The 13,900-nt window shown below is 39.9% G+C and overlaps 1 protein-coding gene across 3 annotated transcripts in view; it reads right to left on the bottom strand.

Annotated features, from left to right (window-relative positions):
• The window catches only part of Stambpl1 (STAM binding protein like 1), a 44,927-nt gene that overhangs the window by 19,800 nt on the left and 11,227 nt on the right, over nt 1-13,900 (bottom strand). Inside the window, exons 1-2 of one of the 3 annotated variants that reach the window (XM_010605009.3) lie at nt 11,137-11,274; nt 4,657-4,738 (exon numbers count right to left, since the gene is read on the bottom strand). In XM_010605009.3, coding sequence (XP_010603311.1) covers nt 4,657-4,686 — 30 coding nt within the window. In that variant the 5' untranslated portion in view covers nt 4,687-4,738; nt 11,137-11,274. Of the gene's footprint in view, nt 1-4,656; nt 4,757-11,136; nt 11,275-13,900 lie in introns of those variants that run through there. The other 2 variants (XM_033766645.1, XM_033766644.1) reach the window with 2 other exon arrangements.

Here is a 13,900-nt window from a genome sequence, read left to right as displayed (position 1 = left end):
TTTAGGGGACAGTTCTGAGTATGTGTTTTAGGTTATTTTAGGTGAAATATCATTGACTCTCCTTCATGCTCCTGTAGATGCTTACAGGAGCTAAGGGTGTAGGGAAAGTGGGAAGGGTAGGGGATAGGTAATAAGGGAAAAGAAAAACATATGAGAAAATGAAAAGATGGAAATAAAGTGTTTGTAAATGGGGAGGGGAAGAGGGGTGAAGGGAGGGCAGGGACAAGGGGAAAAAATGAGAACCAAGACCTCTCATGTAAAGGTACAAGATCCCAAAGATGAATGTAACTGTACTGTATACCTAAAGTGTACCAATAAACTCAATGAGACAGAGAAAAAAAAGAAGTCTGGCTGTGGTCCAAACAATAACTTTATTCCTGAGCCAACTTGTTTTCTCCTGGTTTAGACTAATATATCTCAAAATATGGCCCACTCCACAGCACTGTGAGCAACAATTGGGCTTTTCATAAAAATGGAAATTCCTAACTGGCCCCACTTCAGGGTCTCTGGGGTGGTTTGGAGAACAGATGCTGTAAGGTGCTACCAGTGGTACTGATGTTTGTGCCATTTTTTGACCAGTCTGCCAGGATTTGACCTCTCAGTTGAATCAGAGCCAAGTTCACTTCTTGAGGGCTCCTTATTAGTTAAACATGGAGTGCATGTTTGACTACAGTATGTAAAAACACTTAGCTAAGAGGTATATAAAGCTATAAAAAAAAATAAAGGTAGACATCGTTTTAGTTTGGCACAAATTACTGATAAGAGTACAGGGTATAGCAGATGAGATGTTTCAAGTTTTTCCAGTACCATCTGATCATATTTGTGGTAGTTTTATAGCAAATAGAAACTCAGGGATCTAAAATGACTCTTGTTCCTAAAGGCTTAATATATAACCAGAGAGCCATAAATATGTTTCTCAATGTTTCAGTTAGTCAAAAACAGGACACACCTTTTGCAACTGCTTTCACTCTTCTGATCTGACCTGTAGTGATATGAGAGAGACTTCCATTCAATTTTTTTCCTAGAAGCACCAGAGCTTGGGTTTCCTCTCCCTGAGAGTCTAAAGCTATTCCCTATGTAGGAAAACTGACTCAAGGTAAACTGGAGAGAAAAAGATAGCCTCCTACATTCTCCAGGTGAGAGCAGTTTCTAGTCCGAGTCACTAGGAATAAGGTCTGGATTCAATTTTCATTCTCACCTAGTGAGACCTTTGGATAGGTCAGAATTTGGTCAGAATTCTCAAAGAACAGAGGAACAACTGGTAGCAACATCAGCACTCAGGCCATTCCTATGTGACTTCATATCAAGCACTTGATATGAAAATGTATTTCCTTTATTAGAAAACAAGTGCCAACGTAGAGTTAGACAGGAAAAATTAGTTCTAGTGTTCTTAGGCATTATAAGGCTGGGAAAGTAGTTTAGTGGGAGACCAAGGCTTTAATCCTCAGTACTGCAAAAGAGGGAGGGGGAAAAGAGAGAAAAGAAGGAGGGAAGGAAGGAAGGAAAGAAGGAAGGGGAAGGAAGGAGAGAAAGAATTATAAAGTAACCGCCATGATTGTGGTTTATTGAATATTTCAAAATAACTAGAAAAAATTCTGACACACAGAAATCATAAGTGTGTGAGGAGATAGAAATGCTAATTACCCCAGTTTTACCATTACTCATTGTATACATGTATCAAATTATCATATTCTACCCTAAAAATGTGTAAAAACATTCTATGTCCATTTAAAAAGTATTAAGCCTTTCTAAAAATACACTTGCTTTGAATCATACTCTATTGTCTTTCCTTCTAGATCTCTGAAGGACTTTCTTGGGTTTTATCTTTTGCATCGCTTTATTTTTCTGATACTAGGGACTGAACTCAGTGCTTTTGCACTGAGCTAGATCCCTATTCCTTTTTTTCATTATTAGTTTTCATTCTGAGACAGGGTCTTATTAAGTCTCTCAGTGGTCCAGGTGGAACTTGAACTTGTTGTCCTCCTGCCTCAGCCTCCCAGAGTGAGGGAATTATATAGACAAGTGCCACTACACCCTCAGCCTGAAGGATTCTGTAATTTCATAAAAGCTGTTGAAGGCTTTCCAGCAGAGTCAAGAATAGCAGATTGTGGACTTGAGCCTCAGTCTTGATTACTGAGTATTTTCCAATTGAGATATCTCTAACAGTCCAGCATTCCATCCATTTTCCCCAGTCATATTCACCTATAATATTCAACAGCACAAAGTGACAATATTGTTATTAAACCACAGTTAGTTGCCTTAATGACAAAAAAAAAAAAAAAAAAGACTGGAAAATAACCCATGGAAATTAGAGCAGCTTCTAAAGAGGCTTCCAGACTCCCATATGCACAACAGTAATTTGTCCCTATTTTTTTAGTGTGCAGTCTACACTGAATCACAATTATCTCGGTACAAATCTTTCCCACCCCTCATGAACTCCTAGGGAGTTCTAAAAGAAATCAGTCTCCATTCATCTCTGCTCCCTAGCATACACCTTGAAACAGAAGTGATAATCCCTAAGTATATCAAATAAAAGACAGAAACTGGAGCTAAGGGAGAGTGGTAGGCCTTGCATGCACAAGGTCCTGGGTTCAATTCTCAACAGCAGAATGAAAAGAAGAAAGATGAGGAGAAATGAAAGGAAGTAACAAGACTATACTCCAATTATTTTGTAGCCTAGAAGATAAAAACAAGATTTTTTTTCTTTACTGAATGGTAATCCTTCCTAAATTTAAAATTAACTTCAGAGATAAACTGGGAAAAAAACAAAAGCCTTCTTTAACTAGATTTTATTTCTTTGTGAGCTTCTTGGATGAAAACATAAATTTTCTTAAGGGAAAAGAAAAAATATGAAAAAAAAGGAAAACATGAAAACAAAGCCTTTATACATAGGGAAGGGTGAAGGGGGTGAAGGGAGGGCAGGGGAAAGGGGAAAAAATGAGAACCAAGAAATATCACATAAAGGTACAAGATGCCAATGACAAATGTTACTGTATTGTTTGCTTTAAATGTACCAATAAACTTAATGGGGGAAAAAAAGGTTATAGCAAATGACATGCAGAGAGAAAGATTCTAGCTGGCCCACACTGAGTCTTGGTGTTAGTTGGTAAGAGGCTTCCTCTCTGGGTGAAGACAAACCATCAGGGTTCAGGATTTGGCGAGTGAAATGTGAACTGGATTTTAGCTCCCAGTTACTCTCAGCCAAGTCTTACTATGTAGGGACACTATAGCCTGAGTGCAAAAAGATAAAACAAAGAGTTACCTCAAGGATTTTACAGATTTTGTTGATGTGACTCATTATGTTGTTATCTGATTTATATTAATACATTAATAATTCTTCAAATGGCAAAAGTGTTTTCCTTCCTTCCTCTCTTCCTTGCTGCCTTTCTTCACCTAATATATACTGAGTTTTTATTATGTGTTCAGTACATTCCAAGAAAATAAGAAATGGAAATAAAACAGAGAAAATTCCCAAAAAGAGAGAGAAAACAAAATTTCTGATAAAAAGCCTTAGTGTTTGTTTTCACAGTGATAAATACAATAAATTTTAAATTATTCCAATTTAATGTTCTGGCAAAAACATGTAAGACACCCTATATGGATAACTCCTTCTTCTGTAGAGGTAGAAATGGAGCATTTTGTCTTATTCCACAGTGGGAAGAACATGAGGTCAGAAAGGGAGTATACTCCTCCAATTCCCTACCTTTCAAACATATTATGAATACAAGTGAGCTCCTGTGAAGGATTTTGATGGTCAAGAAAAAACACTAAGTCACAATCTCTTTCAGCGCAAGACCAGCCTTCTATTTCTTTATGTTCTGGTCTTTCTCTACTAGCATGTAGAGTATTCGGTGTAGTGCTGCTCAAATGAATGTCCCTTTGTGTGGGTCAGGGAGGGCCATCAGGAGCAGGTAAATGGCAGCTCCCATTTATCAAGCCACCATGATGGGCTGAGAACATGAGAAATATTGTCTCGAATTGTCATAAGGCACAAAGTACCAAATCAGGGTAACAGCAGTTACATAATGTCCTGTATTCTCACACCGGGAGACTGATCTGGGACACAGAGTAGTGAGGCCATGTGATCTCAATGTCTGTTATTTCTTCCCCTGCACACTCTTTTTCCAAAATATAGGTAGAGAAAGTGTACACCCTATTGGTTTAGACATAGCTAGACAAAGTGCACACAGCATGGGCAGTAAGGAGAAAACGAAGAACAAGTTTCAAGTATGCAGCCACTGACACAAGCACTGCAAAGTAACACCTAGATGTGAGATGCATAATGCTTTCCTTAGTAGCACACAAGGTAAGTCTCCAGCTTTTATTTATGAAAACCTGAGGTACAGGAAGGTTAGGTACCTGCTGTGATAGCAGCTCGAAAATTCTCTCCAGTGTTTTTCCAAAGGACCACTCTCTTAGAATCTAACTAGACAAATTAAAATTTCACACTTTTGTAGGGAAAAATTTATTTTTAAAGCTTGTGAAGATGGCTTTATTAGTCACTTCCTCAAAGGAGAGGACCACAGAGATTAATTTTTTTTTAAACCAACAAGTGCTAAACTTCTTCAAGGACTTGTGATTCATTGCACATTTGGTCTGCTTCTGTTCTTTTTGGGCTTTCCAAGCAGATGGGAAATACCAGCTGGTGTGACCTACCAGAGAGTTCATAGTAAATGGCTGCTCCATGCTGTCCTTCTACCAAAGGAAGTGGTTCACTGTTTCTTCTCAATCACTTCATCTGTTCCAAAGACAAAAAATCAATGCTAAGATTATTTGTTGAGAACCCAAGTTTCAAATCCCAAACCCCATGTTCAAAGAACATAAACACATCGAAATGACTTACATAGCCAGAGTGTTTAGAAAGGCTTTTGGAAATTGCTTCCAGACAACATAAAACCGTGGGTGGTTAGGGTTTCTTGAAGTTGACCTTTAAAAATAGAGGTGTGAAGGGAATTCATATTTGAAGAGTCACCGAGTATTTTTTTATTTATAACTCTAAGCAAAGATATGAAGTAGAAGTTTCATTTTTTTCAAATGGAGAAAGAAAAGCCTCATGTTTAAGAGCAAGACTACTGGGGCCATGGTCTGTACTTGGAGCCAGGATGTGTTTAATCTCATCTTTGGATCTGAGGTAGGCAAAATTCTAATGGGTCTATGACTCCTGCACACTGGCATCTGTAGGTTTGTGTAATTCACTCCTCTTGGCTATAGGCAAGACCTGTAATTGGCTTCTAACTGATAAAACATGGCAAAGGCAACTCCCATGATTAGGTTACATTATGTTTCAAAGGCAAAGCGATACTGCAGATATATTAAGGCCACTGATTAGCAGATGTGAAATTAATCCAAAGGAAGGTAATCCTGGGTGTTTCTGACCTAAAGAGATCAGAGGTTAAAGAAAGGAGATGCTCTTCTGCTGGTACTGAAGATCCAAATGCCATGAGTTCTGTAGCTACAAGAAAATTAACTGCCAGTAACCACGTGAAGTTCAAAAGGAAACCCAAAGCTTTGATGGTTCCCTACCCATGGTCAATACTTCAAATGACGCTGTATATAAAGTTCTGAGAATAGTTCCCAGGATAGTCAATATTTTATAAATGTTAGCTTATTATTAGAATCTTTATTTTATAAATGGGGAAACTGCAGCTCAAAAAATGTGCCTGAGGGGCTAGGGATTTAGCTCAGTGGCACTGCGCCTGCCTTCTAAGCAAAAAGTCCTGAGTTCAATCCCTGGTACTGACCAAAAAAAAAGAAGAAAGAAAAGAAAAAAAATGTGCCTAAGCTCAAATATTAACTCAATGCATGTGGGTCCTTTCCTTTTTATGCTAACGTAGGTCATGTTCTACATTACCACTCTCTACTTCTAGACTTACTGTGTTCTTTATACTTCACTGTAATCATTTAGGTGACTTTAGATACCTCTTCACTAAGCTCTTCATTTAGGAAACAGAGGAGCAGCTATATTTGCCTCAGTTATTACATTCTGTGATTCCAGAATTCTCAGAAGTAGATCAGTCAATCCCTCCCTGCTATTTTCTGGCTCAATCCATGGCTAAGGACCCCTTCAAGGGAGAACTAGGGGTTCTAGTTCTAGTTCTCCATGTATTCTGGTCTTTTTATTGTCTCTGGCCATTGCTGGAGTAAAAATTCTAAGCCTGCAGGTTACAAAATGCCCAAGAAAGAAATCACTACTGAGGGAGAGAGCCACAGTCACAGCATGAACTGGAAAATTCAGGCACCACTGAATACGGACAATACCAACTGGGGAACTATTGCTTTCCAGCGAGAAGAAATAAACAAAGGAAAAAAAGTTAAAGAACAAACAAAATCTTACGGGGAACGAGGAAATACTGGTCACTCAATTATTTTGGCCTTCTAAAGGGTAGAACTATTTCTTTTAAAAGCTACTCTGAGCCAAGCATGTAGAGCACGTCTGTTATTGCAGCATTCTGGGAGGTTGAAGCAGCAGGATCACAAGTTCAAGCCCAATCTGGGCAATTTAAGGACTTAGAGACCCTACCTTAAAATAAAAAATTAAAAGAAGCAGGAGTGATTAGAGATGTAGCTCAGTGAAAAGGGTTCAATTCTCAGTACAAATAATAATAATAATGTTACCTAGGACACTAAAAAGACAGAAAATAATTTAAAAAGTTGGAAAAATTAGGACAGCTGTTCTTAAATTTTAATGTCCCTAAAATCATATATCCTAAGACTTATTTAACATGCAGACTTGTGGGATGCACTCATAAGGATTCTGAAGCCATCCATTTAAAACCCAGTAGTAGACACTGTTTGTCAGAACATGGCCCAGGGATTTTGATACATGAGGCTTCCAAAGCAGTATTTTGAGAGGTGCTGCATGTGACAATGTGTCAGAATGGATTCTTATTTTCAGGCAAAAGCACTGACTCTTGAATTCGTGGAAAGATAGTGGGAAGATCACATATTTTCAGGAGAGCCGGAGAAACCTGGCTTTTGGGCTGCAGTTGCAGGACTACTCGAAATCACTCAGAAGCACTGGTCTGGCAAAAGTAACACTGCCATTTCCGTAACTGACAAAGTCTGCAGCTTCCCCTGTCACAATCAGCAACTCTGATAATCACTGCCTTGGAAACAGTGCGCAGCTGCCTGCTTTCCTGCATGTCCCCAGGGCTCAGGTCACATGCCAGCAGCCAGGCTGCCAAGGAGGCTGAAAATGCAAAGATCTACCACTGCGCATTTCAACAGGAGGCTGTGGGTGGTACCAAGTGAGAAAAGGCAGATTTAGAACATGGTGGCCAAAAACAATGGTAAATGTCCAAAACAACCAACCAGGGCCAGGGATTTAGTTCAGTGGTTCTGCCACCTGCTGCACAAGCACAAGGCCGCAAGTTCGATCCCTGGTACAAAAAACAAAACCATGTTTTCTGTCATGCACTTTTCTAGGTTTAAAATGTCTATTTAATTCAATGTATCTCAAACGCTAAAATTGATTAAACTACTACAGATATAGTCACTATTATACTGCATGCATAAATTTACTTATTATGCAGTAATAAAAACCAGCTCCTCCCAAATATAAGATGAAAGAAATTCACCAGTTGGTCTGTCAATGTATATTTTGAGCAAAATGGCACAAGTCCTGTCTTATTCCTTTACTTTTTAGCCACTCAGTGTGGTAGCTACAGCTGCAAAGCTAACATAAAGAGACATACTCTCAAGATGAGTAGCTCTCAAAGTGTGATCCAGGGTATCCAAGTTTTTTTAGGGGAGTCTGCAAGGCCAATAATTTTCATAATATTACTAAAACATTATTTTTTTCAAAAATATCAATTTCCCAAAACTGTATAGTGACTTCCAGGGGGTATAATTGTTTCTAGAATATAGCCAGGCATGGTGGTTCATGCCTACAATGCCAGCACTCATGAGGCTGAAGCAGGAGTATTGCCTTGAGTTCTAGGCCAGCCTGGGCTACACAGTGAGTTCAAGCCCTGCCTGAATCACAGAGCAAGACCTTATCTTGAAAAAAAAAAAAGAGAAAAAATAGTTAATAAATGTTTTCTTGCAGATTCTTATGAATATCTGTTTTAATTTTAATACAGTAAACATAAATAGATAAAATCCATAGAAACAAAGACTTTTAGAGCCACCAGTAATTTTTCTTTTTTCATTTTTTTTTTTTTTTTTTTTTTTTTTTTTTTTTTTGCCATGCTGGGGATAGAACTCAGGGCCTGTGCTAGGTAAGCACTTTACCACAGAACTATACCATAGCCCCTTTAGTAACTTTGAAGAGGGCAAAAATTTGAAAACTGCTGCTGTAGCTCAACTATACAAACAGTCAGTACAAAAGCTCATGATGCTATGTCAGTTTAAACAGATTTAAAGTAGGCTGTACAAATTGAAAACGTAAGAAATGAATGGCGAGAGTCATCTTCCATTTGGCCAACCACAGCCTTGATAAAATGATCAGAAAATTTTAGCTGCGAGTATAGCACAATTAGAAGTACCTAGCTCATAGAGCCTGAGACCCACAGGTACGACGGCAGTGAGCTAAACAGCTCATGGTGCCCATTCTCTCACTCTGAGATTAATATATAACTTTTAGCACATACATAGCTGCCCAACGAAACTCATGTACTCCTGCCTTTCTCTCAGTGAGCAGCCCTGTCACCGTGTTTGGGCTGACACGGTGTGGGTAGAAGTGATGCAATCAATGATTAGACCCTGCCCTGTAAAGAAAGGGATGTGGCCTGCTCCATCTACCCTGCATTCCCTTCCAGCTGGAAGGGCACTCAAAAGTAACCCCCTGGGACATGAGGAGGAACCAAAGCAAAACAAGAAGGAAAGGAGCATCTCCATTTGCTTACAAAGACCACTGTGAGAGAAACAAATTTTCACCTTGCTTAATGCTTGGAGTTGCCCGTTTGTTTCGGCAGCTAGGCCTGCACCCTGAAAAGGCAGTGCGTGCAGCCTGTGTGGTTAGATGCATCTCACGGTCACCCTCCATCCCCCCTGCCTCGGCACCCTATCTCTCCCCTTCCTCACCTGCCCCCCATACAGGAAGTACCAGATGTGAGTCCGCCTCCTTTCCTCTCAGCTCATCGAAACCCTGCCCAACCTGTAAAAACCCACTTATCCATCTTGAAGTTTCAGACTTCTTTAAAATCAGTACCACACAGTGCCTCTGACTAGTAGATACTGTAAACTACAGCCCCAAAAGGCTGCTTTTGCTTGTCATATAAGTTCAGTTTAGTTGTTACAATAAACTTTAACCTAGTTATCAACATTTAAAATTTAGATGATTTCATATAAAAATAAAATTTCCAGCCTCTTTTATTTTTTTAGGAGACTCTAGCAACAATGGGCCTGGACCTTACTTATTCCAAAGGTGGACTAACCAAATAGATGCTAAGCCTCTGATAAGGAAATCAAAGCCATTTCGTTAATGTTCTCCTGTTCCAGAAAGAGGAAAGACACCCAGTTTAAGTGCTATGATGATAAGCAAATGATCCTTCAGGGAAGAAAGCAATCGTGTAACATTCATCTCACAGAGAGCCATCAGCAGCTGGCAGGGCTGCTGAGAGGAACACAGGCAGGAGTGACAGCAAGAGCTAAAGATAAACGAACACTGCAATTTGGAGAACCAGAAATGCACTGAAGCAGACAGGCAAAGATGGGATGTGTTCAATGTCATCCAAAAATAAAATATAACATTTTTTTTCCAAGAGGAGGACCAGTGTGCTCTCTCGAGCCTCTCAGTGGACAAGCCTGACTAGGAGCTGCGCTCAATCTTTACTCGCTGGGGATCCTTACCCTCCTCCTCCTGCAGAAAGGGCCCCACTTCCTGCATGCACTACAGCTTGCAAATGACAGGAAAACATCCACCGGGAAAGTCTGATTTCCTCTCAGCCTGTCTCTAACATCCACCCCCAGCAGAGCCCACAGTTTTTGAGGCTTGATAACATCTGAACTACGGAAGTGATATATTTAACCTGTGAGATTCCTTTGGGGAGTTCTCTTTTTACAGTTCCTGGCTTCGAGTTTTTATCCCTCACCCTTTTTCCCCCAAAGACACAAGCTTTTTTTTTTTTTTTCTCTATAAACCGATTTTTTACAGCGGCTGAAGGGAGTATCTGCTTTCTGTTTCATCCTGAAACGCACAGCTTGGGCACCGGGGTATCAGAAGCACACACGCTCACAATGAGCACAGAACGTCCAACCCCTGACCCAGAAGCTCGGTTGAGCTGACAAGTAGCTGGCAGAACCCAGGAAGCTGAAGATGTGCCTGGAGGGGTGTGGGTTACTCTCCGCACAATCAACAGCAGCATCCTCTCTCTGTGCTTTTGGGCCCCAATTCAATGTCTCCAAGTCTCCACTTCAAGACACTATGGAAGGAGCTCTATAATTCTGCCTTTTAAAACCAGTAGCAAGCCGAGGGTGGTCGCGTATGCCTATACTTCCGGTATTCGGGAGGCTAAGGCAAGAAGATCCAAAGTTTAAGTCCAGCCTGGGTAATTTAGCAGGACCCTGCCTCAAAACAATAAATAAAACAACAGCTGAGGATGTAGCTCAGTGTAAAGACCCTGGGTTCAAGCACCGGTATACACACACACACACACACACACACACTCACTCACACACGGGCAAATAATGTCAAGAATGAACAGAGAAAAATATTTGACCAAACACATGTTTATTTTGTGACTTTTTAAGCTAACTTTATCTTTTTCTTTCTTTCTATATATATATACACATATATATACACACACACATACACTTTTAAAAACTGTTTATAGCTAAGCCCAGAGTTCTGTTCCACTTTCACACATAAAGCAACGTTTTCCAGAACACAAAGACTACCAGAGAGTGAGCAGTCTCCTCGGAGACTGGGCACTCAACAAAGTGCTGTTGACACCGTCACCAGGACGTGCCCTTTCCTCCTGATATATACACATATATATACACACACACATACACTTTTAAAAACTGTTTATAGCTAAGCCCAGAGTTCTGTTCCACTTTCACACATAAAGCAACGTTTTCCAGAACACAAAGACTACCAGAGAGTGAGCAGTCTCCTCGGAGACTGGGCACTCAACAAAGTGCTGTTGACACCGTCACCAGGACGTGCCCTTTCCTCCTGAGTGCCACACTGACCTGGATAAGCAGGTGTCACCTGCCAGCAGCTGAGCGAACCCAGAAGTCCTCATGCCACCTCCGGAGTCTCATTTCTTATTGGTCAAACCACAGCTTTTCTTTTCCCTACTGGGTTACAGTCCATGTTTTCCAGGAAGCACACAGTGCAGTTACTTAGTGGGAAATATATAACGAAAATTACTGCCATCTAGGCTGTGGACTGGAATTACATACTGGGACTTGCTGAAGGGGGAAAAAAAAACTGTACCTTGCCTCATCCTTTTTGTCCATTTTGAAAGATTCTAAAAATTCAGACCTAAAAACAAAAAATCACTTTTATTTTCTTAGACATATCTGTATTATCTATAAATCAGAAATGTGCTGTGACCCAGGAGATACCTTATCTGTACCAAATAATGGTAAGATGAAACTATGACTTGCACAACCATAATTTATCAATTTAAAATTAAAAGTTAAAGTTTTTTAAAATTAGACTAAAAAACTCAATAAATATATCTTGAAATAACTGAATGTCAAAGAGGAGCTCTCTGAAGAAAACACACTGAACTAAATGAAAATAAAAAGACATCAAAATTTGAGGAGGCAGCAGGGACCATTTCATTAGAGAAACTTAGTATTAGAAATAACTTTTATTACATATTTTCTATAACTTTAAGTACTACATATGAGTATCTGTTAAGTGGCAGATTCTCAACTCTTATTCCTAGAGGTGTATTCCAAGGGTGGTGTTCTGTAACAGAATGCTTTATATTTGATTCACAAAAATGTGGTTGCTTCAGAAGAGTGTATTAAAAAACCTTTAAAGTAGTTCTAGGCTATGCTTGGGGCAGTCAACATATACATTTGGCTACAAAACAGTTATTTTTGCACAGTACAAGTTTTTTTGTTTTGTTTTGCTTTTTATCCTAATACCAGGACGAAGTGATTGGATGCCCTAAGTACCCAGTTCACCACACCCCACAAACACTCGGACTTCCTCCTTGCCAGCCAGAACCATTAGAGATATTCACCTTCCCAGTCTCCCTTGGCTGGTGGGCAAGTGACTAGATCTTGGATAGCAGAACTGGAGGGGAGGTCTATTGAGAGGACTGTGTGAGAGTTTCCCTTCTGCTACAAAAAGACACTCTAAGGAATGTGTCTTTTCTTCAACTAGACACTCATCTTCCTGTAAGTCTTGAAATGCAGCAGCTCTCTTGCAACCCAGCAGGGTCAGGTTCAAAAAGCAGCTGTGTGTAGAGGGCAGAACCCAGGAGCAGGAGGAGACAGGCTGCTTCCCAAGACTGCAGAACTGGTCTTACGCTGCAACCTTTCTCCCTAAATCGTTAGGAAGATAATATATGCAAGTATTTAAGGCCCTCATAGGGTTCTGTAATATGTGGCCTAATTGATTACTCTGGTAATAGAAGAAAATCTTAACTATATGACTCCTATGATAAAAAAAGAGATGGCTCTGAATAGCTAAAAGAGGAAGAGAAATACAGCATTGATAATACTAATGCTAAAATTTTGTGAGATTTAACCAGTGAAGAGAATGAAGCCTTTTGATCAGCTAGATGAAAGAAAACAGCTACCGTAATAATATATACCATTAACAGACAGCTTTCCTTCCCAAGTTAACTGAAATAATGCATTATATACGTGATCTCACATAGCCCTAACAATAGTCTTTTCAAATAAGAAGTAGAGCTGAGCACAGTGGCACATGCCTGCAAACACAACTACTTGGAAGGCTGGGGCAGGAGGATCCAGAGTTTGAGGTTAGCCCCTGGCAACAGCCTGTCTCAAAAAAGGGGGGGGCTGGTGAAAATGTTGTTACCATTATCTACACTTTATAGCTCTGAAAATGCAAACCTAGATGACATGGAAACGAGTAAAATGATAGAGCAGAACTCAAAACTATTCATGCAGTGGTACTGGCAATTCACCTTTATTTGTTTGTTTGTTTGTTTATCTATTTATTTTGGTACTGGAGATGGAACTCAGGACCTTGTGCTTTCAAAGCAGGCAGTGGCACCACTGAGGTAAATGCAGGGCCCTGGCAATGCACCTGTAAAAGGTATCAGTGAATCCCATGGGAAGGTCAGATCTCTGAGCCTTAGACAAAATGATAGCATTTACTGTAGAAATTCAGACTTCAGTTTAGAATGACAACTATAAGATTCATAGTCTTCTCCCTGCCAAAGAGATGAAAGGACATTCATCCCCTTCACTGACCAGCTGGTAAATATAGTTAAGAAACTCAAATGCATGATTTTACCGGGATGCACTCAATTTAGAATATTTTCTGGCTTTTGATAGAATTACTAAATTTTATGATGTCTAAAAGGCATTTCATATGCTCAAAAATGTACTAATTTGGGATTTGGACTTTATAAAAGTTTGAATTAATATGCATTACAAAACAGTAAACAAAATTGAGGTGTCAAGGAGAAATTCATATTTGTACATAGATATTTTATATCATAAATCGATGTGGGGAAACTCCTTTTCTTCTACGGTTGAAATACTAAACATCCGGCTGGGCACGGTGGTGCGTGCCTGGAATCCGAGCACTTTGGAAGGCTGAGGCTGGAGGCTCAAACGTGGAGGCCCAGCCTACACAATTTAGCAATTCAGCAAGGCTCTGTCTCAAAATGAAGAAGAGAGAAAGAAGAAAGGATTGGAGATGTAGCACAGTGTGAGAACTCTGGGTTCAATACCCAGTGCAGAGAGAGTGAGAAGGGAAAGAGGAGGGAAGGAGGTGAGGGAGTGGGGGGGAGAGGGA

This window comes from Fukomys damarensis, unplaced genomic scaffold (genome assembly GCF_012274545.1).
Source record: "Fukomys damarensis isolate Sample0158 unplaced genomic scaffold, DMR_v1.0_HiC HiC_scaffold_20, whole genome shotgun sequence".
Classification (NCBI taxonomy): Eukaryota; Metazoa; Chordata; class Mammalia; order Rodentia; family Bathyergidae; genus Fukomys; species Fukomys damarensis.
Note: the sequence above shows the minus strand (reverse complement) of the source record. Positions and strands in the feature narration are given on the sequence as shown.